At 32.7% G+C, this 23,271-nt stretch overlaps 1 protein-coding gene across 2 annotated transcripts in view; it reads left to right on the top strand.

The window, feature by feature from the left end:
- Positions 1-23,271, top strand: part of LOC130445974 (rab11 family-interacting protein 4) — a 34,446-nt gene that overhangs the window by 2,078 nt on the left and 9,097 nt on the right. Inside the window, exons 2-6 of one of the 2 annotated variants that reach the window (XM_056781917.1) lie at positions 1,039-1,252; positions 8,817-8,894; positions 10,308-10,352; positions 11,091-11,132; positions 15,795-15,897. In XM_056781917.1, coding sequence (XP_056637895.1) covers positions 1,044-1,252; positions 8,817-8,894; positions 10,308-10,352; positions 11,091-11,132; positions 15,795-15,897 — 477 coding nt within the window. In that variant the 5' untranslated portion in view covers positions 1,039-1,043. Of the gene's footprint in view, positions 1-1,038; positions 1,253-8,816; positions 8,895-10,307; positions 10,353-11,090; positions 11,133-15,779; positions 15,898-23,271 lie in introns of both variants that reach the window. The other variant, XM_056781916.1, reaches the window with a different exon arrangement.

Raw genomic sequence — 23,271 nt, 5'->3', positions numbered from 1 at the left:
GATATCAATAGACATTTTGATTTCTGTTTTATCTTATGTCAATTCGTTTACATTAATAAAAAGCTTGTAGTGTTAGTTTCAGGGCTCATAGTGCCTATCGAATCTCTAGAATCAATTGATGTCTCATCTTACAAGGAACGATTAGTAATAAGAGAACTTTCTAGCTTCAAATAGCTTCCTAGATATACAATTCTTGATATAACAACAGAGCTTTTCCATCCACCATATTAATATAAATCTTTTGAAATGTATTTTTATTCTGGTAGTCATGTTACATACATTTAGCACAAATGTGTCTCAATCTACTGTTTTCTTCAAAAAAATAACCTTTCTCAACAATCATGTTACAATTGATATTTCATCCCCACATTAATGAGCAATCATTTTAATCCACTAGAGAATTTATAAAATCACATTTTACTTCCTTATTGGTATTAACAATGTTATCAATAGACATGTTGGTTTCAGAGCTCAGTATTTGTTAAATCTCTAGAATCAATGGATGTCTCTTCATGTAAGAAACTATTAGTTATAAAAGACTTTGTTGCTTAACCATCCATCAGATTAATATAATACATTGATTGACATTAATCATTATTCAAGTAGTCACTATGGTACTAACATGTCTCAATCTACTGTTTTCTTTTAAAGAGTAACCTTCATCAAGGGATTCCAAATTTGACATATACAATGTTGCCAAGTACTTCAATTTAATTATTGAAATCTCAACATCGATATGAATGAGTTTAGGGACCGATCGCATGCGCGCTTTCAAAATTGTACGCACGCTATCGGTCCCTACACTAATTTAGAATTTCAACCGCGAACAAAGCTATGATTAGTGTCTGATTTTATAGTTGTGTCTAAACTTTCATCCCACGATGATATACCTATCGTTAACAAAACATGAACACATACATTAATCAAAAAGTCCATAGTATAAAACATTATCATTTCGCAACAAAACATTGTTTACGTTATATTAGAAATTAATCATTAACGAATCATCACACCTACACAAAATATATTTCGTTTCAGAGAGTATGATGTCACCCACGACAAAAGATTCGACAGTATTGGTGAACGGTACTTCCACTCGGACGCCTAGTTTCGTTTTAACGCCGGAGCACGCTTCACAAAATTCCGAACAAAACAAAAGTCAGTGTTCGTCGTTATCCGATGTGGAAAATTTGGAATGGTCAACTGATATTTTAGAAGTTGATCCCGAAAGCAGTACCAACGGAAATAATGTGTACGTCTATTTAAATTTACGAATTATTTTATAGGTCATCGAGGAAACTAAACTAACCTCCACATTTAGTTAATTAAAATCCAAAGATTTAATATGATGCTTATATAATTAAAGTTGCATTTATGTCGCGGTGAAGATATTAACATGCTGCCAAACTTATCTGGAAGTATCGGAACATGCTTGAAATGTTTGCTCTTCAATTTGAACGAATATTTTCATATAAATAAATCGAAGCAAAAGTATTTTGAATAGTATTGAAGCATAATATTGTTTAGATTTAATATATTTATCACATGAATATGAATTTTTGTTACGCAATCTTCAATTAAACAGATTTATTCAATGAGAAATATATTTACAATGCACTTTCTTATAGTAGATCTATATTTTTTCGAGGAAGCAAAACATACACTTAACTAGGATGTGGTGATTTGAATTTTAGTTAGTGTGCTTTATTTATTATTGGTTATTATTTGGAAGTGGGGTCTCCTTTTAGCTCCATACACTTTTCCCAGCGATGTTCAATAAGTTCGATACCATTTTTAAAATAAAAATCGCCAAGCCCCTCAAAATAGCCGTTAGCTGCCGACATCACCTCTTCATTGTTAGAAAATCCTTGACCACAAGTCCATTTTTCAATCTGGGAACGGAAAATTATCCGAGGGAGCTAAATCTGGCAAACGGGGTGCATGAGGTAGCAATTCAAACTTCAATTCATTAATTTACGGTCGTTTTTGCTAGATTTTTTCACTCAAACGTTGCATAATACTCGCCGTTTCTAGTTTTTCATTTTTCAAGGTAGTCAATGAAAAATATCCCACGCGCATCCCAAAAAACCGACGCCATGACCTTGCCTGCAGATGGAACGGACTTTGCCTTCTTTGGAGCCGGTTCTCCCTCTTCAGTCCATTGTTTTGTTTCGGGTATAAAGCGATGGACCCACGTTTCATCTATGGTTAAGAAGCGGCACAAAAATTCGGCTTTATTGCTGCCAAACATTACAAAACACTCGATGGAAACATCTTCACGATGCTGCTTTTGTTCCATTATGAGCAAACGCGGCACCCATCTTGCGCACAGTTTTCTTGAGGAGGTCTAAAAACCAACAAATAACCTCACAAAAGCATTAAATCCACGCACAGGAGCTCACGGCAAAAGCGGTTCTTTTAAAATGGGCATCAGCTGTTTTTGACAATTCGTTAGAATTTCCAATTTGTGCTTTATCATTTTCAGACCTCATAACTTTGTAACGAGGGTTACTAATTAAGTTTTGAGTTATGGCAACACTGATTTGAATATGTCACAACAGATATTCTCATCGTAAAGTTTGACATTTTCAATGATGACGAACTCGAAACGTGTTTTCATACGAGTGCTATTTGAGTTGTTTACAGATATTTGTAAACATTCAATTTTATCAAAAAAATAGAATTAAATCGCGAAAATTTTCGTGCAATGATTTTCTATAACTTTCGACGTGGATTTAACCAACGGCAGAGTGCTGATCAACTTACCTCGACTTCTGGTGATGAAGCCACCACGCCTCGCTGCTTTTTCGAATTCAGTCGTGGTCGCACTTCCCTACATGATGAATTTGGTGAAGATCGACCAAAATAGGCTGTTGTGCCAGAAAATATCGATGCTATGCGTGAACTGATATCGCAAGATCGTCATGTAACATACCGTGAGATTGAGACATACTTGGACATTAGTTCCATTCGCATAAACAATTGGTTGTCAAAAACAAATTGGATAATCGGCCAAAAAAAGCTCTTATCGTTTGATGCAAAGAAATGCTCAAAAAATTCAATCGCGGTACTTCTTTGTGACATGCGACGAACCATGGATCTATGTATAAGAACCCGATGCGAAACAACAATCGACTGGATGGGTGTTTCAAGACGAGCCAAATCCAACAAAAGTTGTTCGCGTGTGAAGCACTTCGAAACAAATGGCTACAGTTCCATTAGAGCAACGTAGAACTGTCAATTTTGAATGGTACACCAGCATCGGTTTTCCAGAAGTTTGAAAAATCAGGAAAACCAATCGAAAAAGACGACTTCATTACGACAATGCGAGTTCAAACAATAACGTTTTTTAACAGTCAAAACTTCGAATTGAATAGTCATACGCCGTGCAGTCCATGTTTGGCAAAAAAAATTGCGAGTTCAACGTTTTTCTACACTTGAAGAAGCGCTTGATGCTTTAATATCGCATGATTTGAAGGCACCTCAATCGAAATGGAGAAAATACTCCGACAATTGGTTCGAAAACATGCAAAAGTGTGTTGATATATTTGTTTTAATTTGTCTATCTCAAAACTTAAGTAGCAATCCTCGCATGACATGTATTTAATGTGATTCCTCCTAATCTAAATTTTTTTATTGATTTGCAGTTTTTCTTTAAATGCTTTTCTTTCAAAACAAATAATGGTAGTTGTAAGGATGACCATTATATTAATATACTTTCTGGTTAGAAATATGTATTTATTTATGACGTGGACGTTGCATTGAATACATAGAAACCGTATAAGTCCGATTTGAACTCAGTGTCAGCGGAAACAGCGTACGAATTATACGTACATATAAATATATTTTTAATTTATTCTTATTAGTCGTCAATTAAATGTTGGATAATAGTTACCTAATAAACAACGCAAATAACCAACTTTCCGTAACCGAATTTCAGTGAAACTACTTCGTTTTTACAGTGTGGTTTGTTTTTATTCACATAAAGCAAATAACACCACAACTTATAAGTAAGTTTAAAAAAACTGTATAGTTTTCGATTTTCATTGTATATGGTAGAATGAGTTTTAAATATAGATTTAACCCTCAACAGGTATGATGAAAACTAGTCTAACAATTAGTACCGTTACCTCTATAGAGGAAAAAAATTATTTTCATGGTCATCTATTGATACACTTACGTGGTGCAGTCCATGAGTTCTTGACCTCATATACACTCGCGAGCAAAAAAATCGACTCAAGTCGCACGCTCGCGGTCAAAAGTTTTTCTAATTTTAGCGTCTCAATACCAAGGTTGTCATTAATTAAATAAGTTCTTCACTCGATCTCATTCGATGCTATCCCATTGTTCAGTCAGCGCCTTTCTGAGGTACGATTTCGTGGCCGATGCAGGATTTCTAGAGAACTTTTCTCTTCAGTTCATCATCCTGTAAATACTACCATACAAATCCTGCAGTATGTGGAAGGGTATTGTCCTCTATACGATAAGGTAGTCTGATATGTATCGATTACCGCTATTTTTAATAAACACCAACTGGGTTTCTACTTTCATTGTAACGCCCGCTCGAACCATCCAGGAATCTTCTTCTATGCAACAATGCGTGAATCTTTCTCCAGGTCTTCTGTATACTCGTATTTTTCAATTGCTACCATGCAGGTACATTCTGCTTTCGTCTGAGAAGTTAAGGGAACCCTATTACTCTCAGTCCAATTTGGCTGATTTGGTGCCAGTGGCTGGCCTTTTTGACTCAAAGTTAGCAGCCTTTAGTTTTTTTCTGACTGTACAGTCACTCCTTGCGTTACTCTGAACTCTTGTCGGATACCAATGAAGAACCGATTTCTCAGCGCTGATAAAGAATCTGTCATATATCTCGGATGTGCGCCTTTTTATTCCGGAATCGCAATCTTGGTGACGTGAATTCTGTAAACAGAAGACTGACTCATGTTCATCGTGCTGACCACTTCTCGCAATAGGCTGAACGCTTCAGCGGCTTTATCACTTGTTGTGATGTTTCAGGTCAAATTTTGAAGCCAATGCCATTAGCTTTAAGAATTAACTAAGAAAAATACAATTTGGTGTTCAGTTTTTTGTCAGTTACTTGCGATTGCAGGAGTGTCGCTTGAGTATTTTGATAAAATTTTCGCTAGCGGAAAAAATATTGTATACAATTCGTCTGTAAATGCCTTTTTTCGACTTCACACTCGTCGAAAAAAAGCTACTTCACACACTTTTTACCTAAATAACTAATTCACAGTAAACTAACTTTTTCATAGAAAACTCATTCCACCATCAAACAAGCTTTATTGGCGATTGAAATGAGTACAAATTATAAATATTGCAAACAATTAAAACGTTTTTATCTTATGTTTAGAGGAAGTTTCATGTTTATTTATTTCATATCGCTGAACTAAAATGACAAATTATATCAACAAACTTTTTATGCATATAATCACGTAAATTAATGTTTTATAATCTCTATAATATTTGGATATATTCTTTTGTTTGAATAACTAAATATAGTGTAGCAGCCTTTTACTTTATAAAATACCCATGAAATAATATTAAAATCACAAAAAAGATAATAAAGAGGGATATTAGACCAGTATTCAAAATATAGAATTATTGAGTTCATATTACGTCTATACTTGACTATAGACGCAATCCACACTATAGACCAAATGATAGAAAAGACAGCAGAATATAAAAGGGAAATACATATAGTTTTTATTGACTTCAGAAGTGCTTTCGACTCAGTAAAAAGAGAGAAAATAACAGAGGAAATAGAAAGACAAGGATATCCAAAAAAATTGAGAAAACTCATAGAAACAATACTAAATAAAAGTGAGATTCCAAGGTACAACATCAGATAAAACGTACACAAATAAGGGGGTTAAGCAGGGAGACCCAATGTCACCAACGCTGTTCAACATAATTCTGTAAAGCATTGTGAGAAATGCAAGACTACAAAATAAGAATATTACACCAGATGCAATACAGATAATAGCATACGTAACAATCATAGCAAATGGACAGAGGGAATTAATAAAATCGATCAACAAATTAGAAGAAGAAGCAAGAAATACGAACTGGAAATAAATGCAGACAAAACAAAATACATGAAAATAGGAGGAAAACTAGAATAGAGATCAAACCAACTGAAAATTAGCAACTACAGTTTTAAAACAGTATGAATGAATTAGCTGAATAACGTTGAGACAAACAACCAGAGAGAGGATAAAGGATACAAAAGGGCTATCAAGCCTATGGAAGAAACAAAAACATAACCAAACAAAACAAAATAAAGATGTACAAAACTCTAATAAGACCAGTAATCACATATGCGATGGAAACAACAGTAATAAACAAATGAGAAAAAGAAGATCTTAAAGAACCGAATAAAAGATAATGAAACTATAACAGGCCCAAACATAACACAGGAAGTAGAAAGAAAAGCAAAGAAAAACGAAGAAATAGAGAGAGAACTGGGAAAGGCGAATATAGTGCGATACATAAAAGCACAAAGGCTCAACTGGGCCGGGCACATAATGAGAAGAAAACCAATTGAAATGATCAAAAGAATAACGCAATGGATCCCATTGTGGCCAAGGAGAAAAGGCAGGCCGAGAAAAACTCTGAGAAACGAAATAGAGGAGGACCTAAGAGCACTCAATATAAAAAACTGGAAAACAAAATTCCGGAACCGAAAAGTATGGAAAATAATAACAAAAGTAGCCAAAATAAACGACAAACTTTAAAGAAAATAAAAACTAGCAAACTAGGAGTAATCCACCTCAAAAAAAAATTTAAAGCGCCAAAAGCGATAGACAATCCACATGGGATTGAAAGGCTTGATGATGATGATGATGAGTTCATATTAACGAGCCATTAGTGACTGAGGATGGGATAGTGCGTGTGGGTACCTACATCAGTCGTCTTGTCGAGTGCCTAAGTTAACAGCCTTTTCAAAGACTGGGAAGAATGTGCCTGTCTCTGTTGAGCAACGAATTATTATACAGATTTTCATCTGTTATAAATGTGAATACATCCGAAATTTATTGCATACTGCTGGCCCATGGTCAAGAGGAAAGATTTGGTGTAAGGAATTCAAGTAATCCGTTAATTTGTTAATAATCAAGAGCATTCCCGTCGCCTTCGTGTTTGTGAGCTTATGAAATGGATTCTGCGCTTCAAATTTCGGAAAAACTTAGTGTTAACTTTGAAAGTGTTCTATCGATTATTAGAAAGCATTTGGTCTTGCTGGATGATGACCAAAAAAGTTCGCAATTGAAACTCATGTTGAAGTAGCTTTTCTGTATTAAATTGTGCATCATTACAGTCTCGAATCAAAACGTGAAAGTAAGGAAGTGAAGAAAGAAAATCTCGTAAAAGTCAGAACTCGATTATATGCGTAGAAAGTTTTGCTACGGGTTTTTGGAATTGGAGAAAAATTAGACCATCAACGCACCTTACTACTGCCGTCTCTTAAATGAAGTTAAGCTTCAGTATGCATGACTTTGTCCCATCCACGAAGTGTTGTTTCTCCTCGACCACACCAGGCCCCAAACAGCAGCTGCAACGCTATAGAAACTAGTAAAAAGAACTGTACACTTTTCAAACATACAATCAAGAGTTATAACCATGTAATTTCCGCATGTTTGTACCTCTGAAAGAAGCACTCAGAGACCAGAGACTTAAAACCAACCAACAAGTGCAACGGGTTAAAATATGCAGCTATCTAGGGAATAAATTGTAAAATAAAGGTCTTTCCAAAGCGATTCGGTCCAAAAATATCATAATCATGACGAAAATCGCTTTCCTATTTTTTTTTAAATATTGCATTAAATTTTGAAATTCTAAATCTGGTGTTTGCTCAAAATTGTCTTTTTTAATTCTTCACGTGTAGTTGCCTCTCAACCTTTAGAATGAAAGTTTCAAATTTACCAAAAACGTTCAATTTGTGTCATCTGAGGCACATTAGGAACATTCCTAATCTTCTCAATAAACGTAATTTTCAACTCTGCAAAAGCTCCCCCAATGTCCGTTGCATAATGAGCAGTTGCCATATCTGTACAAATCACAAAATTTCCTTCTTGATGCTTATTTACGAACTGCTTAAATCTAGATCTAACACTCTTTCATATATTTTGGTGGACAGAATTTCCAGAAGGATAAATGTATGATGAAGAACCACCGCGAGAAGATATCGTCAATCATACACCATTAGTTTCGATTTGAATTTTTTGTGTCTTTTGAAACACTTGCTAAGCTGTCTAAAAATGTACCCATTTATTTATATCCCACACCCTTATCTAGTTAACTAAGTTTCCAAATCATGGAAAATCAATGGCCTTCGAGTGAACCACGACTTATCGAGATCGAGGTTGCTCGTACCTAACCTAACCTAAAAGCTCGTTTGTTTGACCACATAACAATTGATCATTTGCGTGAAGTATATGTTTGCTATAGTAATGTACAACATTTTTTCTACGAAACAATTATTCGTAAAGGCCGTTCAAACGTACAAATTGAATTTTTTGTATGGAAAGCCTCACTCAAGGATGGCTTAATGATTTCATAGGTGAACAAAAATTAATCATTTCGAAAAAATTATTTAGGGGTGACCTATTTGGAAAGGAAACGGAAAATCTGGCAATGTAGATCGATTATATGATAAACTATACCGAAATTTATGAAAATTATAGTTGTTTCTGAAATAATTCCGGCGTTCCACATTTCAGACTCTAAATTTTATATGTATCAGGAAATCATGATTTTTTATATTTACATAGATAACAAAACATTTTTTTCTGTTTTAGAGGAAATGAAACAAGAAGTATAAATGGAATAAATAGAAACACATGGTTGCGTACAAGTTTAAGGAGATCTTCTCCAAGGTGAGACTTTGATTTACGATTCGTGCATGCCTATATAATAAATAGTTCCTAAACATATTTTCACTGTATTTATAGTTTCTGTTGTGATCTGTCAAAATTACTACCGTTTACTGCAACCTCTTTAGAAATTATTAATAAAAATCCTACTCTTGTCGAAACGACGATCCCAAAATTGTTTTTTCGGCCAATAACATCACGGCCCAGTGTTCCACACTTCCAAATATAAGATTTATTAGAGCTGGGGGAACAAACTCTGCTTCACTTTCCATTAGAGCCCGAAGAAAAAACTTGGCAGCAATATTCTTCAGGAAAAAACTTTAAAAAGAACAATGAACATAGCAGAAGAGAAAAAGTTGAATTAAACAGTCAAATATGTTTAAAATAGTGGTGACTCGGGACTTTTGTTTCAAAAATCTGATTATACAGAACGAATCTATTTTTTGTCATCGTTGGAAAATGTCTCTTACTCGGGCATTGTGCGCCTTTCGCCGAATAGGGTTGTTTTTGCAGCCCAAGGGGAGAAAATTGCGAACCCAGTTTTTTAATTTGAAGGAAGGGTGATTTTCACTGTTTCTGGTTTCTAGTTTCTGCTGTGATCTGTCAAAATTACCACCGTTTACTGCAACCTCTTCAGAAATGATTAATAAAAACCCTGCTCTTGTCAAAACGATGATCTTTATTCGGAGACAATGGTCCCATAATTTTTTTTTGGTCAATAACATCACGGCCCAGTGTTCCACACTTCCAAATAGTAGATTTATTAGAGCTGGGGGAACAAACTCTTGCTTGACTTTCAGTTAGAGCCCGAAGAAAAAACTTAGTAGCAATATTCTTCAGGGAAAAACTTTAAAAAGAACAATGGACGTAGTAGAAGAGAAAAAATTAATTGAACAGTCAAATATGTTGAAAATAGTGGTGACTCGAGACTGTTGTTTCAAAAATCTGATGATTCAGAACGAATCTATTTTTTTGTCATCTCTGGAAGATGTCTAGTCCTCAGGGACTGTGGATTTGTCACCAAAAGAGTTGTCGAAGGAAGTACTATAACTTTTTTGCAGTCGAAGGTGTGAAAATTGATATATTATCTATTGTGTTGCGAATTTTTTAAACATTCTCTTAATTGTATTTAGCCTTGATTGGATGGTGTTTTTAATGGGTGCAAGTGTTACAAGGCATAATTTTGCGAAAAATTGTTAACCAAAAAACAGAATTTTTATCATTGGATTAAGATTTGGGTTTGATTGTATACGTCATCATCAATTTCAATAGCTTCCATAATCTTTTTTTTTTCTATATTGGGGAAGGTTAAACTCAGAGATTAGGAAGTTATTCACGAAGAAGAAGAAAACTAATACTTTGTTTTATTAATAATTATTTTTAAATTTTATGATAATTCAATGTATGCTTTTTTAGCCACCAGGAAAATCTTGCCAATAGGAGATGTGGTTCGTTTCGACAGTAAGTATAAAATTTTTCTATATTTTTGGAAAACCATCTATAAATCGTTTCATATTTTTTTAATTTATAACAAATGCGCAAAAGTGATCAACATTTCTCAAAAATCAATAACAAAAAACTTCTAAAACCTATTTGATAATATTGTAACGAAATGAAATAGGTTATTCTCTATGCTACATAGAGTTGTTGGATCGTTTGAATGTAAAATTCAAAGAAAAACTGCCTAATATGTCGAAAAATAAACTATTGTTTCACCAAGTCAATGTACCGATGGTTAAATTGAACGAATCGCTTCCTCATCCACCGTATAGTCCAGATCAGGCTCCTAGTGACTACTGGCTATTCCCTGATCTCAAAAAAATGCTCGCCGGTAAGAAATTCAGCTCAAATGAAGAAGCAACCGCATCGAGAAGTTAGAATAGCGTTGGAATGATTGTATTGGTCTTGAAGGAGATTACATCGATGAATAAAATCGATTTTTGGCAAAAAAAAAAGTTAGTCACACGACTTACTTAACCAAACGATAAATGCTCCTGAATTTGTCAGCTATCCTAGAATATACTAAAAAATTCATGAGACTTTCATTAAAATTGCGTTACATAGCAGGGGATTTGTAAGTACCATAATGGGATGAATCTTGATAGAACATTTATTAATGAAACAAATTATTAGAAAATAATACTTGAGATTGAATATAATGAACATTTACGAACCTTATTAATTTCATTGTTTTTTTAGTAATGGGCGACGTCAACAATTGAGCTCAAATGCATTAGCCAGGTAAAGAAATTTTATTATATGATAACATATTTCAGCAACCTAACCATACAGTTACGTGGACTGCTACTTTACCGAAAAAGTTGCAAAATATCTAATAAACAAACGTCGAAACGATATTGCCTGACTAAACAACTTATTAATACCGCCCCAATAAACTAACACCCAAATCCGTAGACATCAACAGATCACCACCGGCAACATCGATGTTGAAAACATTCTGGAAAGGGGTGAAAGCAATCTGATTGAATTTAATGCAGCAAAGACCCTGGCTGTTGTTTTTGCAAAGAAGACTGTCGCTGCGGCTCAGAATTTGTTCATGTCTGGGAATAAAATAACACCATCACCGCAAATTCGCTTGTTGGGCGTTGAGATTGGGAGTAATATATTATTACTCCCAAATTATTACCTAAAGCAGCTTCACAAAAGCTTGGAGTCTTTAAAGTATTGTTCGCACATTTGGAGCTCGGCTCCCAAGCATACTCTAAGGATGAACGACTCAATACAAATACAGAAAACATCAATTTGACAATTGATAAAAAGCTTGGACAACTCACAGTATTGAATAAAGGTCGCTGACCTGATTCTGTTTTATTGATACTAACACAGCAGATGCACTTTCAAGTTGTCCAACATAATCCTACCTAGAGCAGTATTCGCAAGACCTACTGAAGTGGCAGACGTGGCTCATGAACACCGAGTTCGCCTGCAGACGCCAAGACGGTCAATTTATCGTGATTCCTTTCTTCAGAGCTTGCGTCTTTTCCGAATACTGTATCTTACTGAAGTTCAAGATTAATATCCACAAGCATCATAAAGAAAATACTCGAATATATATTCCCTTGGTTGTTTCTGATGATCGTTTTCGATGTTTTTATGATACAATAATGATTTTGTTGATGACTCCAATGGAATCAAAGAGCAATTTCGATGCTTTTATGGTACAATTTCGATTTTCTGATTGCCCCAAAGCAATCAAAAAGCGTTTTCGATGCTTTTATAGGTTAATATTCATTTTTTTTATGATCCCAAAGGAATCAAAAAGCATTTTCGGTGCTTTTATAGTACAATTTCGATTTTCTGATTGCTCTGAGGGAATCAAAAAGCATTTTCGGTGCTTTTATAGGTTAGTTTTGATTTTTTTTTATTATCCCAGAGGAATCAAAAAGCATTTCAACGCTTTCATGGTACTATTTCGATTTTCTGATTGCCCTGAAGAAATCAAAAAGCAATTTTGATGCTTTTATGGTACAATTTTGATGCTTTTATAGTACAATTTTGATTTTCAGATTGTTCCAAAGCAATCAATAAGCGTTTTCGATGCTTTTATAGGTTAATTTTGATTTTGTTTATGAACCCAAAAGAATCAAAAAGCATTTTCGATGCTTTTATGGTACAATTTCGATTTCCTGATTGCCCTGAAGGAATCAAAAAGTAATTTCGATGCTTTTATAGGTTAATTTTGATTTTGTTTATGAACCCAAAAGAATCAAAAAGCATTTTCGATGCTTTTTTGTTACAATTTCGATTTTCCGATTGCCCCAAAGCAATCAAAAAGCGTTATCGATGCTTTAAAGGTTAATATTGATTTTTTTATGATCCCAAAGGAATCAAAAAGCATTTTCGGTGCTTTTATGGTACAATTTCGATTTTCTGATTGCCCTGAAGGAATCAAAAAGCATTTTCGGTGCTTTTATAGGTTAGTTTTGATTTTTTTTTATTATCCCAGAGGAATCAAAAAGCATTTCAACGCTTTCATGGTACTATTTCGATTTTCTGATTGCCCTGAAGAAATCAAAAAGCAATTTTGATGCTTTTATGGTACAATTTTGATGCTTTTATAGTACAATTTTGATTTTCAGATTGTTCCAAAGCAATCAATAAGCGTTTTCGATGCTTTTATAGGTTAATTTTGATTTTGTTTATGAACCCAAAAGAATCAAAAAGCATTTTCGATGCTTTTATGGTACAATTTCGATTTCCTGATTGCCCTGAAGGAATCAAAAAGTAATTTCGATGCTTTTATAGGTTAATATTGATTTTTTTTATGATCCCAAAGGAATCAAAAAGCATTTTCGGTGCTTTTATGGTACAATTTCGATTTTCTGATTGCCCTGAAGGAATCAAAAAGCATTTTCGGTGCTTTTATAGGTTAGTTTTGATTTTTTTTTATTATCCCAGGGAATCAAAAAGCATTTCAACGCTTTCATGGTACTATTTCGATTTTCTGATTGCCCTGAAGAAATCAAAAAGCAATTTTGATGCTTTTTATGGTACAATTTTGATTTTCAGATTGTTCCAAAGCAATCAATAAGCGTTTTCGATGCTTTTATAGGTTAATTTTGATTTTGTTTATGAACCCAAAAGAATCAAAAAGCATTTTCGATGCTTTTTTGTTACAATTTCGATTTTCCGATTGCCCCAAAGCAATCAAAAAGCGTTATCGATGCTTTAAAGGTTAATATTGATTTTTTTATGATCCCAAAGGAATCAAAAAGCATTTTCGGTGCTTTTATGGTACAATTTCGATTTTCTGATTGCCCTGAAGGAATCAAAAAGCATTTTCGGTGCTTTTATAGGTTAGTTTTGATTTTTTTTATTATCCCAGAGGAATCAAAAAGCATTTCAACGCTTTCATGGTACTATTTCGATTTTCTGATTGCCCTGAAGAAATCAAAAAGCAATTTTGATGCTTTGATGGTACAATTTTGATTTTCAGATTGTTCCAAAGCAATCAAAAAGCGTTTTCGATGCTTTTATAGGTTAATTTTGATTTTTTTGATGATCCCAAAGGAATCAAAAAGCATTTTCGGTGCTTTTAAGGTACAATTTCGATTTTCTGATTGCCCCAAGGAATCATAAAGCGTTTTCGATACTTTTATGGTACAATTTTGATTTTTTTGATGATCCCAAAAGAACCAAAAAACATTTTCGGTGCTTTTATGGTACAATTTCGATTTTCTGATTGCCCTGAAGGAATCAAAAAGTAATTTCGATGCTTTTATAGGTTAATTTTGATTTTTTTTATGAACCCAAAAGAATCAAAAAGCATTTTCGATGCTTTTTTGTTACAATTTCGATTTTCTGATTGCCCCAAAGCAATCAAAAAGCGTTATCGATGCTTTAAAGGTTAATATTGATTTTTTTATGATCCCAAAGGAATCAAAAAGCATTTTCGGTGCTTTTATGGTACAATTTCGATTTTCTGATTGCCCTGAAGGAATCAAAAAGCATTTTCGGTGCTTTTATAGGTTAGTTTTGATTTTTTTTATTATCCCAGAGGAATCAAAAAGCATTTCAACGCTTTCATGGTACTATTTCGATTTTCTGATTGCCCTGAAGAAATCAAAAAGCAATTTTGATGCTTTGATGGTACAATTTTGATTTTCAGATTGTTCCAAAGCAATCAAAAAGCGTTTTCGATGCTTTTATAGGTTAATTTTGATTTTTTTGATGATCCCAAAGGAATCAAAAAGCATTTTCGGTGCTTTTAAGGTACAATTTCGATTTTCTGATTGCCCCAAGGAATCATAAAGCGTTTTCGATACTTTTATGGTACAATTTTGATTTTTTTGATGATCCCAAAAGAACCAAAAAACATTTTCGATGCTTTTATGGTACAATTTCGATTTCCTGATTGCCCTGAAGGAATCAAAAAGTAATTTCGATGCTTTTATAGGTTAATTTTGATTTTTTTTATGAACCCAAAAGAATCAAAAAGCATTTTCGATGCTTTTTTGTTACAATTTCGATTTTCTGATTGCCCCAAAGCAATCAAAAAGCGTTTTGATTTTTTTATGATTCCAAAGACTTTTTAGAAAAATCAGAAGAATTCATTTTCAAAGAAATGATTAATCTATTCTATTTTGATAAAATTGGTTAGACAAAAAAAATATACTTGACATAACATATTAGAATAACCCTATCTAAATATGTTATGGCCAGTTAAAGGTTTGTGGCCCAAGAAATTCCCCTCCTTTAACTTGGTATCACTTAACAGTGGAAAGACTTGTATTTGGCATTTAAGTCCTTCACCCTCCTTATTTATAACCTTTTTAAAATTTTCCTTTAGTCCCCGTTTAATGTGGAGAGGAATCGTTTTCAAGACACGTTTTCTTTCGTTGGGGATCATAGGAAGAGTAGCAACCCATGTAACTGTATTCTTGAAAATAATATGTATTCCATTGACACAAATAAATGAGATAATTTGTCATTGGTGTAGTGTAAGTGTTCGAGTGATTGAGTGTATGGTAGTCAGTCGTTTGAGCATAAGACTCAGCCTATATCAAGTTTTAATATCAATTTATTCAATTAAATGTCTTCAGAATCTCACATCACTTTCTGCAGTACTAACTTATTGTTTATACATTTTATGTGTGAATTTGTGAATGAATCCCTGATATTTGAGTTTTAATTGTTTTTATGCCATCAAATGCTATCAAAATCTCACATTGCGACCTACGGTACTACCTATTCGTTTATATCATGTGTTAATTTGTGAATATATCCCTGAGATTTGATTTCCAATTGTTTTTAAACCATGAAATACGGTCAAAATCTCATGTCACTTCCTACGGTACTACCTATTTGTTTATATTATGTAGAAATTTGTAAGTGCATCCCTAAGATCGGATTTTCAATTGTTTTTAGTCAATTGTATCGTAGTTCCAGTTTCAATTCGTCTGGACGAAATAGTAATTGTGACACCACAGATGATATGTACTCAGATGCTTCATTAGAGGAAGATGTGTTGGATCTTCATCAAAAAGTAAGTACATATTTAATATATTTCGACGTTCACCCAATTTTCAATATTCATACACCTGTGGCATTTGAGATTAACGATTAGTGTGCATTGGTATTCTAAATTAATAATCATCGACTCACTATACTCCTTCCCATAAGAACTATGAAAAAATCATGTTTTAACCCACCAGTCAAGTAATAAGCACTACAGAGTATTTTATAATCTTGTAATGTTCTTTTTATTTCTATAAATATACCTTTTCATTTTTACATTTTATTGTCACTTTTCCGATAACTTACGGCCACTAGACTCTCGCATTATATATTAAACCTGCATTCTGGAACCTTAGAATTCTTGGAATCTCGAGATTGTCGTAAGTTAACAGACCTTCCAAAAAAGAAAAAAATCAGCACACCCGCCAAACTTTAGATTCGACGTCATATCAGAATATAGTTGGCTTCACGGTCCATGTAGTGGTCGAATACGTAACATGGAACATTAAAGATCAATTCTTTTACTTAAATTTACCAGCAAATTCAACTATTCGTATAATTCTTCCAAAAAACAAAATTAAAATTTTAATGCCGTTATTGATATCCATAGACACTGACAAATATTATGAAAAAGAATTAGTTTTGAACAAGTTAAAAAAATTAACAGGTGTAATAAGCCAAGGACATTGATAATTGTTAGAAAAAACAGAACTAGAAAGCTAGTTGCTTGACAAAAATTAGTCTACACCCTCCGCAGACCGCCCAACAGAATTCAAGGTTAACGGTCTAAAAGGTCTTATTATGAATAACAGACTGGGAATACCCATAACTTATCTCGCCACTCCTATTGGGAACCATTTAAGATCTGTTAACCATATATTAAGTTATACAATATGTCTCTTATTTTATGCTCTAACGTCTTACTTAAGCGATTCCATATGTCCCTTGGACACTTGTACTTCCATTAACTTATCAAATTGCTTATCCTATTTTTCTATGGATGTGGCTCTAACGACCATAAAATATAATTAATTAAGTTGCTTGAAAACTGCAATAAAAGTGATTATTTGCGAATAGCAAAATTAATAACATTATTTTAGTCTTGAAACGCCTGTTATTTATACCTATAACAATGTGTCGTAACCTCCCATCAATTTAATGCGAAATGTCTGTTACCATTAGTGCTATATGAACCTTCAAGTCTAGACCAGCTGGCCGCCGTTGGTGTAGAGGGCACATAATTCTCATCATTTCTGAAAAAAAATCTTTTTTTTTTCAGTGTAAGAAATCGAAAGAGAAACAATCACAAAAATAATGAAATAAATTCTTTGATATCATCTATATTAATCGACTACATCCCATCTCTAATAGTTTTGACATTCAAAACAAAACGGTCAATTTACCACATAATAATTAGAACTACATATAAAGCATTCAATTATTTATTTTTTCATACTAATGAATAGTAAAATTTGATAGCACTTTATAATCACATTAAACTTACTTTTTGAATCCTAAACTGTAGTAAACAAACCACTTTACAGTTGTCACATCTTGCTTTTTTTGAATAACTGAATAGTGACCGTTTCTAAATATCTTTATGCACTTTAACTGTATTCACACATTTTGTAAACTGTATTGAACAAAATATTCAAATTTTGTACTAAGAGTGGAGCGAGTAAGTAATCACTCACGACAAACAAACCACAGATAAATTAAAGTTATAAAATGAAGCCACAGGTACTGCATATCCACAGACACATAATACAGATATTACAGGTTATAAATTAGGTACTACTAGTGCTGCCCTCACGGACAGGGTGGTAAAATTTCGAATCTGCGTTTTGTTACTACGAACAACTTAATTACGGGTATAATCATTTCTTAAAAAAAAGAAATTGAATGTGCTTTTAATTTCTCGCGACATATGATATCCACTACAGAAGTACTGTACACAAAACAGACCTACAAAAACCAGCGTTACGTCACCTTTCGAGGTTCTATCTCTCTCAATATTCTTTCAATTATGCACAATATGCTATTTATTACGGTTATATGCACATATTTTAAAAAATGCATATATCACTTAAATTAATTATTATATATGAAGGTTTTCATAGTGTTTTTCAATACCAATATTTTTGATCGTAATAAATTTAATTTTGACGAAATTAACCTATAAATGTACGACAATCGATATAATTCCAACTGCTTTTTATCAATTTTCATATTCAACATTTCCGAAATAAAAAAAAACATAAATTAAAACATGAACATCTGATAGTATTTTATCTAATTCCAACCTTCCCATGACGTCGCTTATACGATATACAATAGTGTAGTTTGACGCGAGGTGAATTTCAAGTAGAGTGTTTATGTTAACGTTAATTGAATGATGTTTGTGAAAGTGGATAGATCGAAGAAAAACTATTTGAGTTATGCGACAAGTTTCGAATCGAATCCCGTGTATGTGAGATTGTTTTTATCGCATTATAAACCCGTAAATAAGAATGAAGCACTCACCGATATAGTGTATTTATAGTCATTACAGATAAAGGTAAAAATAAATGTTGGGTAGTGGATTAAGTGAAATCGAAGTGCCTTAACAAACGGTAAATAATTTGGTGTATTAAAATATATTGGAATAAATAAAACAAGGACGTATTCGACTTTGAATAGAATCTATTTATATCTCACCCGTTGTCTCACGTATTTTTTGTAGGATTATCAATTAAATTAAATAAATTCGTTATTTCAATTTGCATATTTATAAAAGTCCATGTTTTAAAATTGAAATTTCGTTGGAACACATTTTTTTAAATAGGTAGTAGAGATGGTACGGAAAGTATTCAAATTACACAGGTGATAGTAGCATAATTGCGCCGAAAGTGCAGTTTCCTTTTTAGTTATAAACAAGGGAGACGAGAGTATTATAACGTTTTAAATTTGAATTTTAATGTAGTGTTAACAGTGAGTGTATCAGATCGGTAAAAGTTTTCAAAAAAATTCTCGTTGTCTTACAAATTTTGTTTATAAAGGACATAATATGATTACCAAATAATTAGTACCTAAAATAAGGTATTAAACTCCAATGTTAAAATATCTAATTAAAATATGGTACTGGAATTTAATTTATATCTATCTTTGTAGGTACCAGTTAAATAATTCAGTTTACAACTTCGTAAAAAAAATTTATCAAGCAAAAAAAAGTAGATAAATGTATTTTCAATAATCTGACTAGCGTTCTCGACGAACATCAAACTACTAAGAACCCAGTATCAGTCTATTAACAGCTTTAAATACTAAATCTTATCATGTACAATAATAATTATAAATAATCATAAAATCAGCAGATAAGGATATTTATGGTCGTTTAGATTAATATAAGAAAGAATTAAGTGAGACGATACATTAATGAGGTTTGAAAACATAGTCATAAATAAGGGACACTTTGAATCACTTAACTATATGATTAACAGATCCTAATGGCTCCCATAAGGAGTGGTGAGATAATTTACGGGCAATATCAATCTAGGTTTTCTCAGAGGCTTGAAACCCATTGTGTTATACTGTATTTTCCAAAATTTGAAAACTTGATTAACTGCCTAATCACTTCTCTCTTCCTCTTATAACTTACACACTTTCCAATAGTTGTCTGTTGTAACTTCCCTAACTACCACTTTTGATTTAGTTGTTTTTGTTGCTATTGTTTTAAAGACTGCCTTTGTTTTTGTTTTGTTATATTTCTACTTTATTTACCACATTCCCTCAACAGCCTGGCTGCCTTCTCTGTTGCATTTGAAGGGTATTACATCCAGTTTTCAAGTTAAAATTTACCACAGAAGAAAAAAGTTTGTTTAGAAAAGTGTCCAATTGATTAACTAATCTGACTTACTGGGTTTGTTTGTTAAGTTAGAAGTAACTACAATTGCCAGTTGCATGCAATTAAAGTTACCTGTACTGCAGGGATCATGCTTTTCATCAAGATCTATTGCGTCTTGCATCGCATTGCACTTTGTATTAACTCCATGTGACACGGCCTTAACTTTTACAAAAAAGTTTCAAATAATATTATATCGCTGATGAATAATAAAGTTATTTATATACTAAAGAAACAACTTCCATGCGATAAATATCCTCTATGAACTGCGTTGGCCTTTTGTGACCTCTATAATCAAAATGTGTATATATGATACCATATTGGTACCAGATGGCACATTTTACAGAATAATATCGTTTATTGCCAGTTTGGTAGTTAATTTTTAGTAGATTGTTGATGTACAGGAAAGTACAGAAACGAAAGAGAGGTAAAGTAGTAGTTCAAAATACTAAAGAAAATGATTGAACATAAAATTAAAAACTAAAGAGAGAAAGAAAACTAATCCATTAGAATTTGAAAGGAAAATTACTGAGATAAAGAAGAGATAAAGAAGAAGAAAACTGATGAAAAAGAACCGGGAAAATATAAAATTGAAAAGTACTGACACACAAAGAAGATAAAGTAAGAGTGCAAAAAACTAGGATATAAATGGATTAAAGATAAAATTAAAAACTAAAGAGTCAAAGATACATGGAGAGTAAATGGAAGTATGTAAATAGAGAAGAAGAATCACTAAGAGAAAGAGGTGAAGTAGAAGTGCACAAAAGTACAAGGAGAATAAGAAAACCTGAAAAGTAGTGAGACGGAAGATAAAGTGAGAAGTGCAAAAAAGCTGCAAAAGAAAAATATAAAACGATTAAAGAAGATAAAATTAAAACTGAAGAGAAATAGGAAATGAAAAGATAAAATAGAAGTACAAAAAGAACAGGGAAAAGTGAAAAACAAAGAGGGAAAATCAGAAGTATTTCATCTGTCTCTCAATGAGTTTCTAACAACAATCAAAACTGTTTATTAGATAGATAGATCATGTGTTAAATGGCACTGAAATTAAGATTTTAATTTTTAAATATCTTATCTGTTTGGCCTTGTTAAAATTTAATTTTAAATTATGCTAGTACTCATTTTCCTTACAGTGTGCATCGATAAGGAATATTTACAACAAACAAATATTATAAATTCAAACATTACGAGGAAAAATGAAGATATTTACCTAAAGATGAATATCGGTGATTAATTTTTAAATTATCTCCTCTTATTGAAATTGGACGAAAGTATTTTCATTAGAGCCCAGATGAACAATTTTAATATCAATTATTTCTGGCTTCTCAACATATTTTAAGTTGAATAATCAAACATCAAATTTAATTTTCGTATACATCATTAATTAGACAATATAAGTTTTATTACAGCGAATTTTTTATATTTCAAAAAATATTGTGAGACACTCGGTATATTTGATTTTAACATTAAGTGCATCATGATCATTTAACCATACAGTTCATCAAAATATTTAACATCTTTTCAATAATTATCTGGAACATTTTCTATGAAGTGACTCACCGTCGAAATACATTCGATTCGAATCCCGCCTTGGTTTATTTATTATTTTAAATTCTACTTATGCGGTTAATTCGTTATCAAGGGAGCGTCCTGTGATGTGATGAATGGAAATAGTTTAAACGATACGACAGTGCGGTGCGGTCACGATTATTTTTATTTTCAACTGTAAACAAATGCGATTTTCGAAACTCTTTTCCAAAATGACGGATACGGATAACGAGGAAAAAGAAGAGGGAATCGACATAGAAGATTTGGATTTCGATATGTGGTACGGTCAATTCGAATTCGTCGGTCCTAACGTTAAAGAATTCAAAGTGAAAGATTTTATTAAAAGTAATGGTTTCAAGAAAATTCCCAATTATTTAGAGAACGATGACGATGACGAATCGGTATGTATTTCCATTAATCGGATTATTTGGTTGGTTGTTCTTAATCATCTAGGAATTTCCTGATACGAAAAGTTTATTACTTGGAATAAATAATTCTTATCCAATAAAAGTTTTTCAAAAGTGAATTAATACAAGCAAGTTAAAATGAAAATAATCGAAAAATTTTTACAGCAATAAAATGTAAAATGAACGAAACGTCACTTGTCATAAGGAATTTTTCAGGGTTGTTTTGGTTCTTAAGTGTAATTTGCTTCTTTTAGAAAAAACTTTTTTTCTGAAGTTTGTTGTTCTGAAGTAATCTGAAATCAAAACTAGCTAGAAGAATAAATTAACTTGTCGTTTATTCTTGATAGTTGCGAGTATAAAGTCGACTACCACGTTTTTTAAATACAATTACGTTGCAAACCTCATAAATTAGAGGTTATTTCGTGGTAAATATTAATGCACATGCGCCAGATTAGAAATCTTTACCTATGTCCGTGGATGCATTGGACGTATTCAGAACACGTTCGGAATTAGGAATCTACTCCACGAACACAGGATTTTAAATCTTGCACATGATTTATTAGCACCGCGAACGCACAATTTCAAACTGGTGACAGGATATCTACCGCGAACAAAGCTAATGTTATCTATGGTGGTTGTCAATGTTCTCATTTGCGCATTTCAGTTTATAAATATATAACATATAAATAAAAATTTGTCAACAAGTTTATATGTACTGTATAAATACATATACTGTTACCAATTAGGTAAATTTCCGTTTTTCATTGTATTTGTCTGAATTTTTTAAATGATTCATACAAGTGATACATTGTCATTATTTACTAATATAAATATTAAATAAAATATAGCGACAACCTGAAAGTTGTATTACAAACTCTAAGTTTGGGTGTATAATAAATGTATGTAATTATACTTGATTATACGGGCAGATGTTTGATAAAAATAAATATTGAAATTTATGTACAAATATACTGTAATATTTTTCTTACTCATTTAAATAATTTCTTACCGCGGGATGAATTTTTACGCATTGTCTTTTACCTACTTCCTTAATTTATTTACACGCTTACACTAGACATCCAATTATATACTGACTCCCGCTGCAAAAAAAGCAAGTATTTTATGTCCAAAAGAAGTTCTCGAATAATTCTAGCAGGTGAGTTCTTTCTGTGGCTCTGCTTTTTCTAATGTTTTGATAATGATTAGGTCTATTTGAGTTACGCCTGTTATTATCTGTAGTACTACTACCGAGGTTGTTCTGGAAGCTGACGATACCTGCAAGAGTATGTTTTTGTGGAATTTACTAACAATAAGTATTGTATTGGTGCTATTAGTGACTACAACCTTTTTGCACATTGATGCCCCATAAAAAATCATGTTGTAAAGAGCGCTGCATATGACCGCTCTCTTATAGCTCTTTTATCCATCTACGTTCGGGAGAATTCTCATTATTTTCGATATCCTCTCCCCTGCCTTGTGTGTTATATATTCAAAATGTTGATAGCTTAGCCGTTGTTTACAAGGATTCCTAGGTATTTAATGATATTAGTGGGAACTACTGTACACC

Source organism: Diorhabda sublineata, chromosome 6 (assembly GCF_026230105.1).
Source record: "Diorhabda sublineata isolate icDioSubl1.1 chromosome 6, icDioSubl1.1, whole genome shotgun sequence".
NCBI classification, from domain to species: Eukaryota; Metazoa; Arthropoda; class Insecta; order Coleoptera; family Chrysomelidae; genus Diorhabda; species Diorhabda sublineata.
Note: the sequence above shows the minus strand (reverse complement) of the source record. Positions and strands in the feature narration are given on the sequence as shown.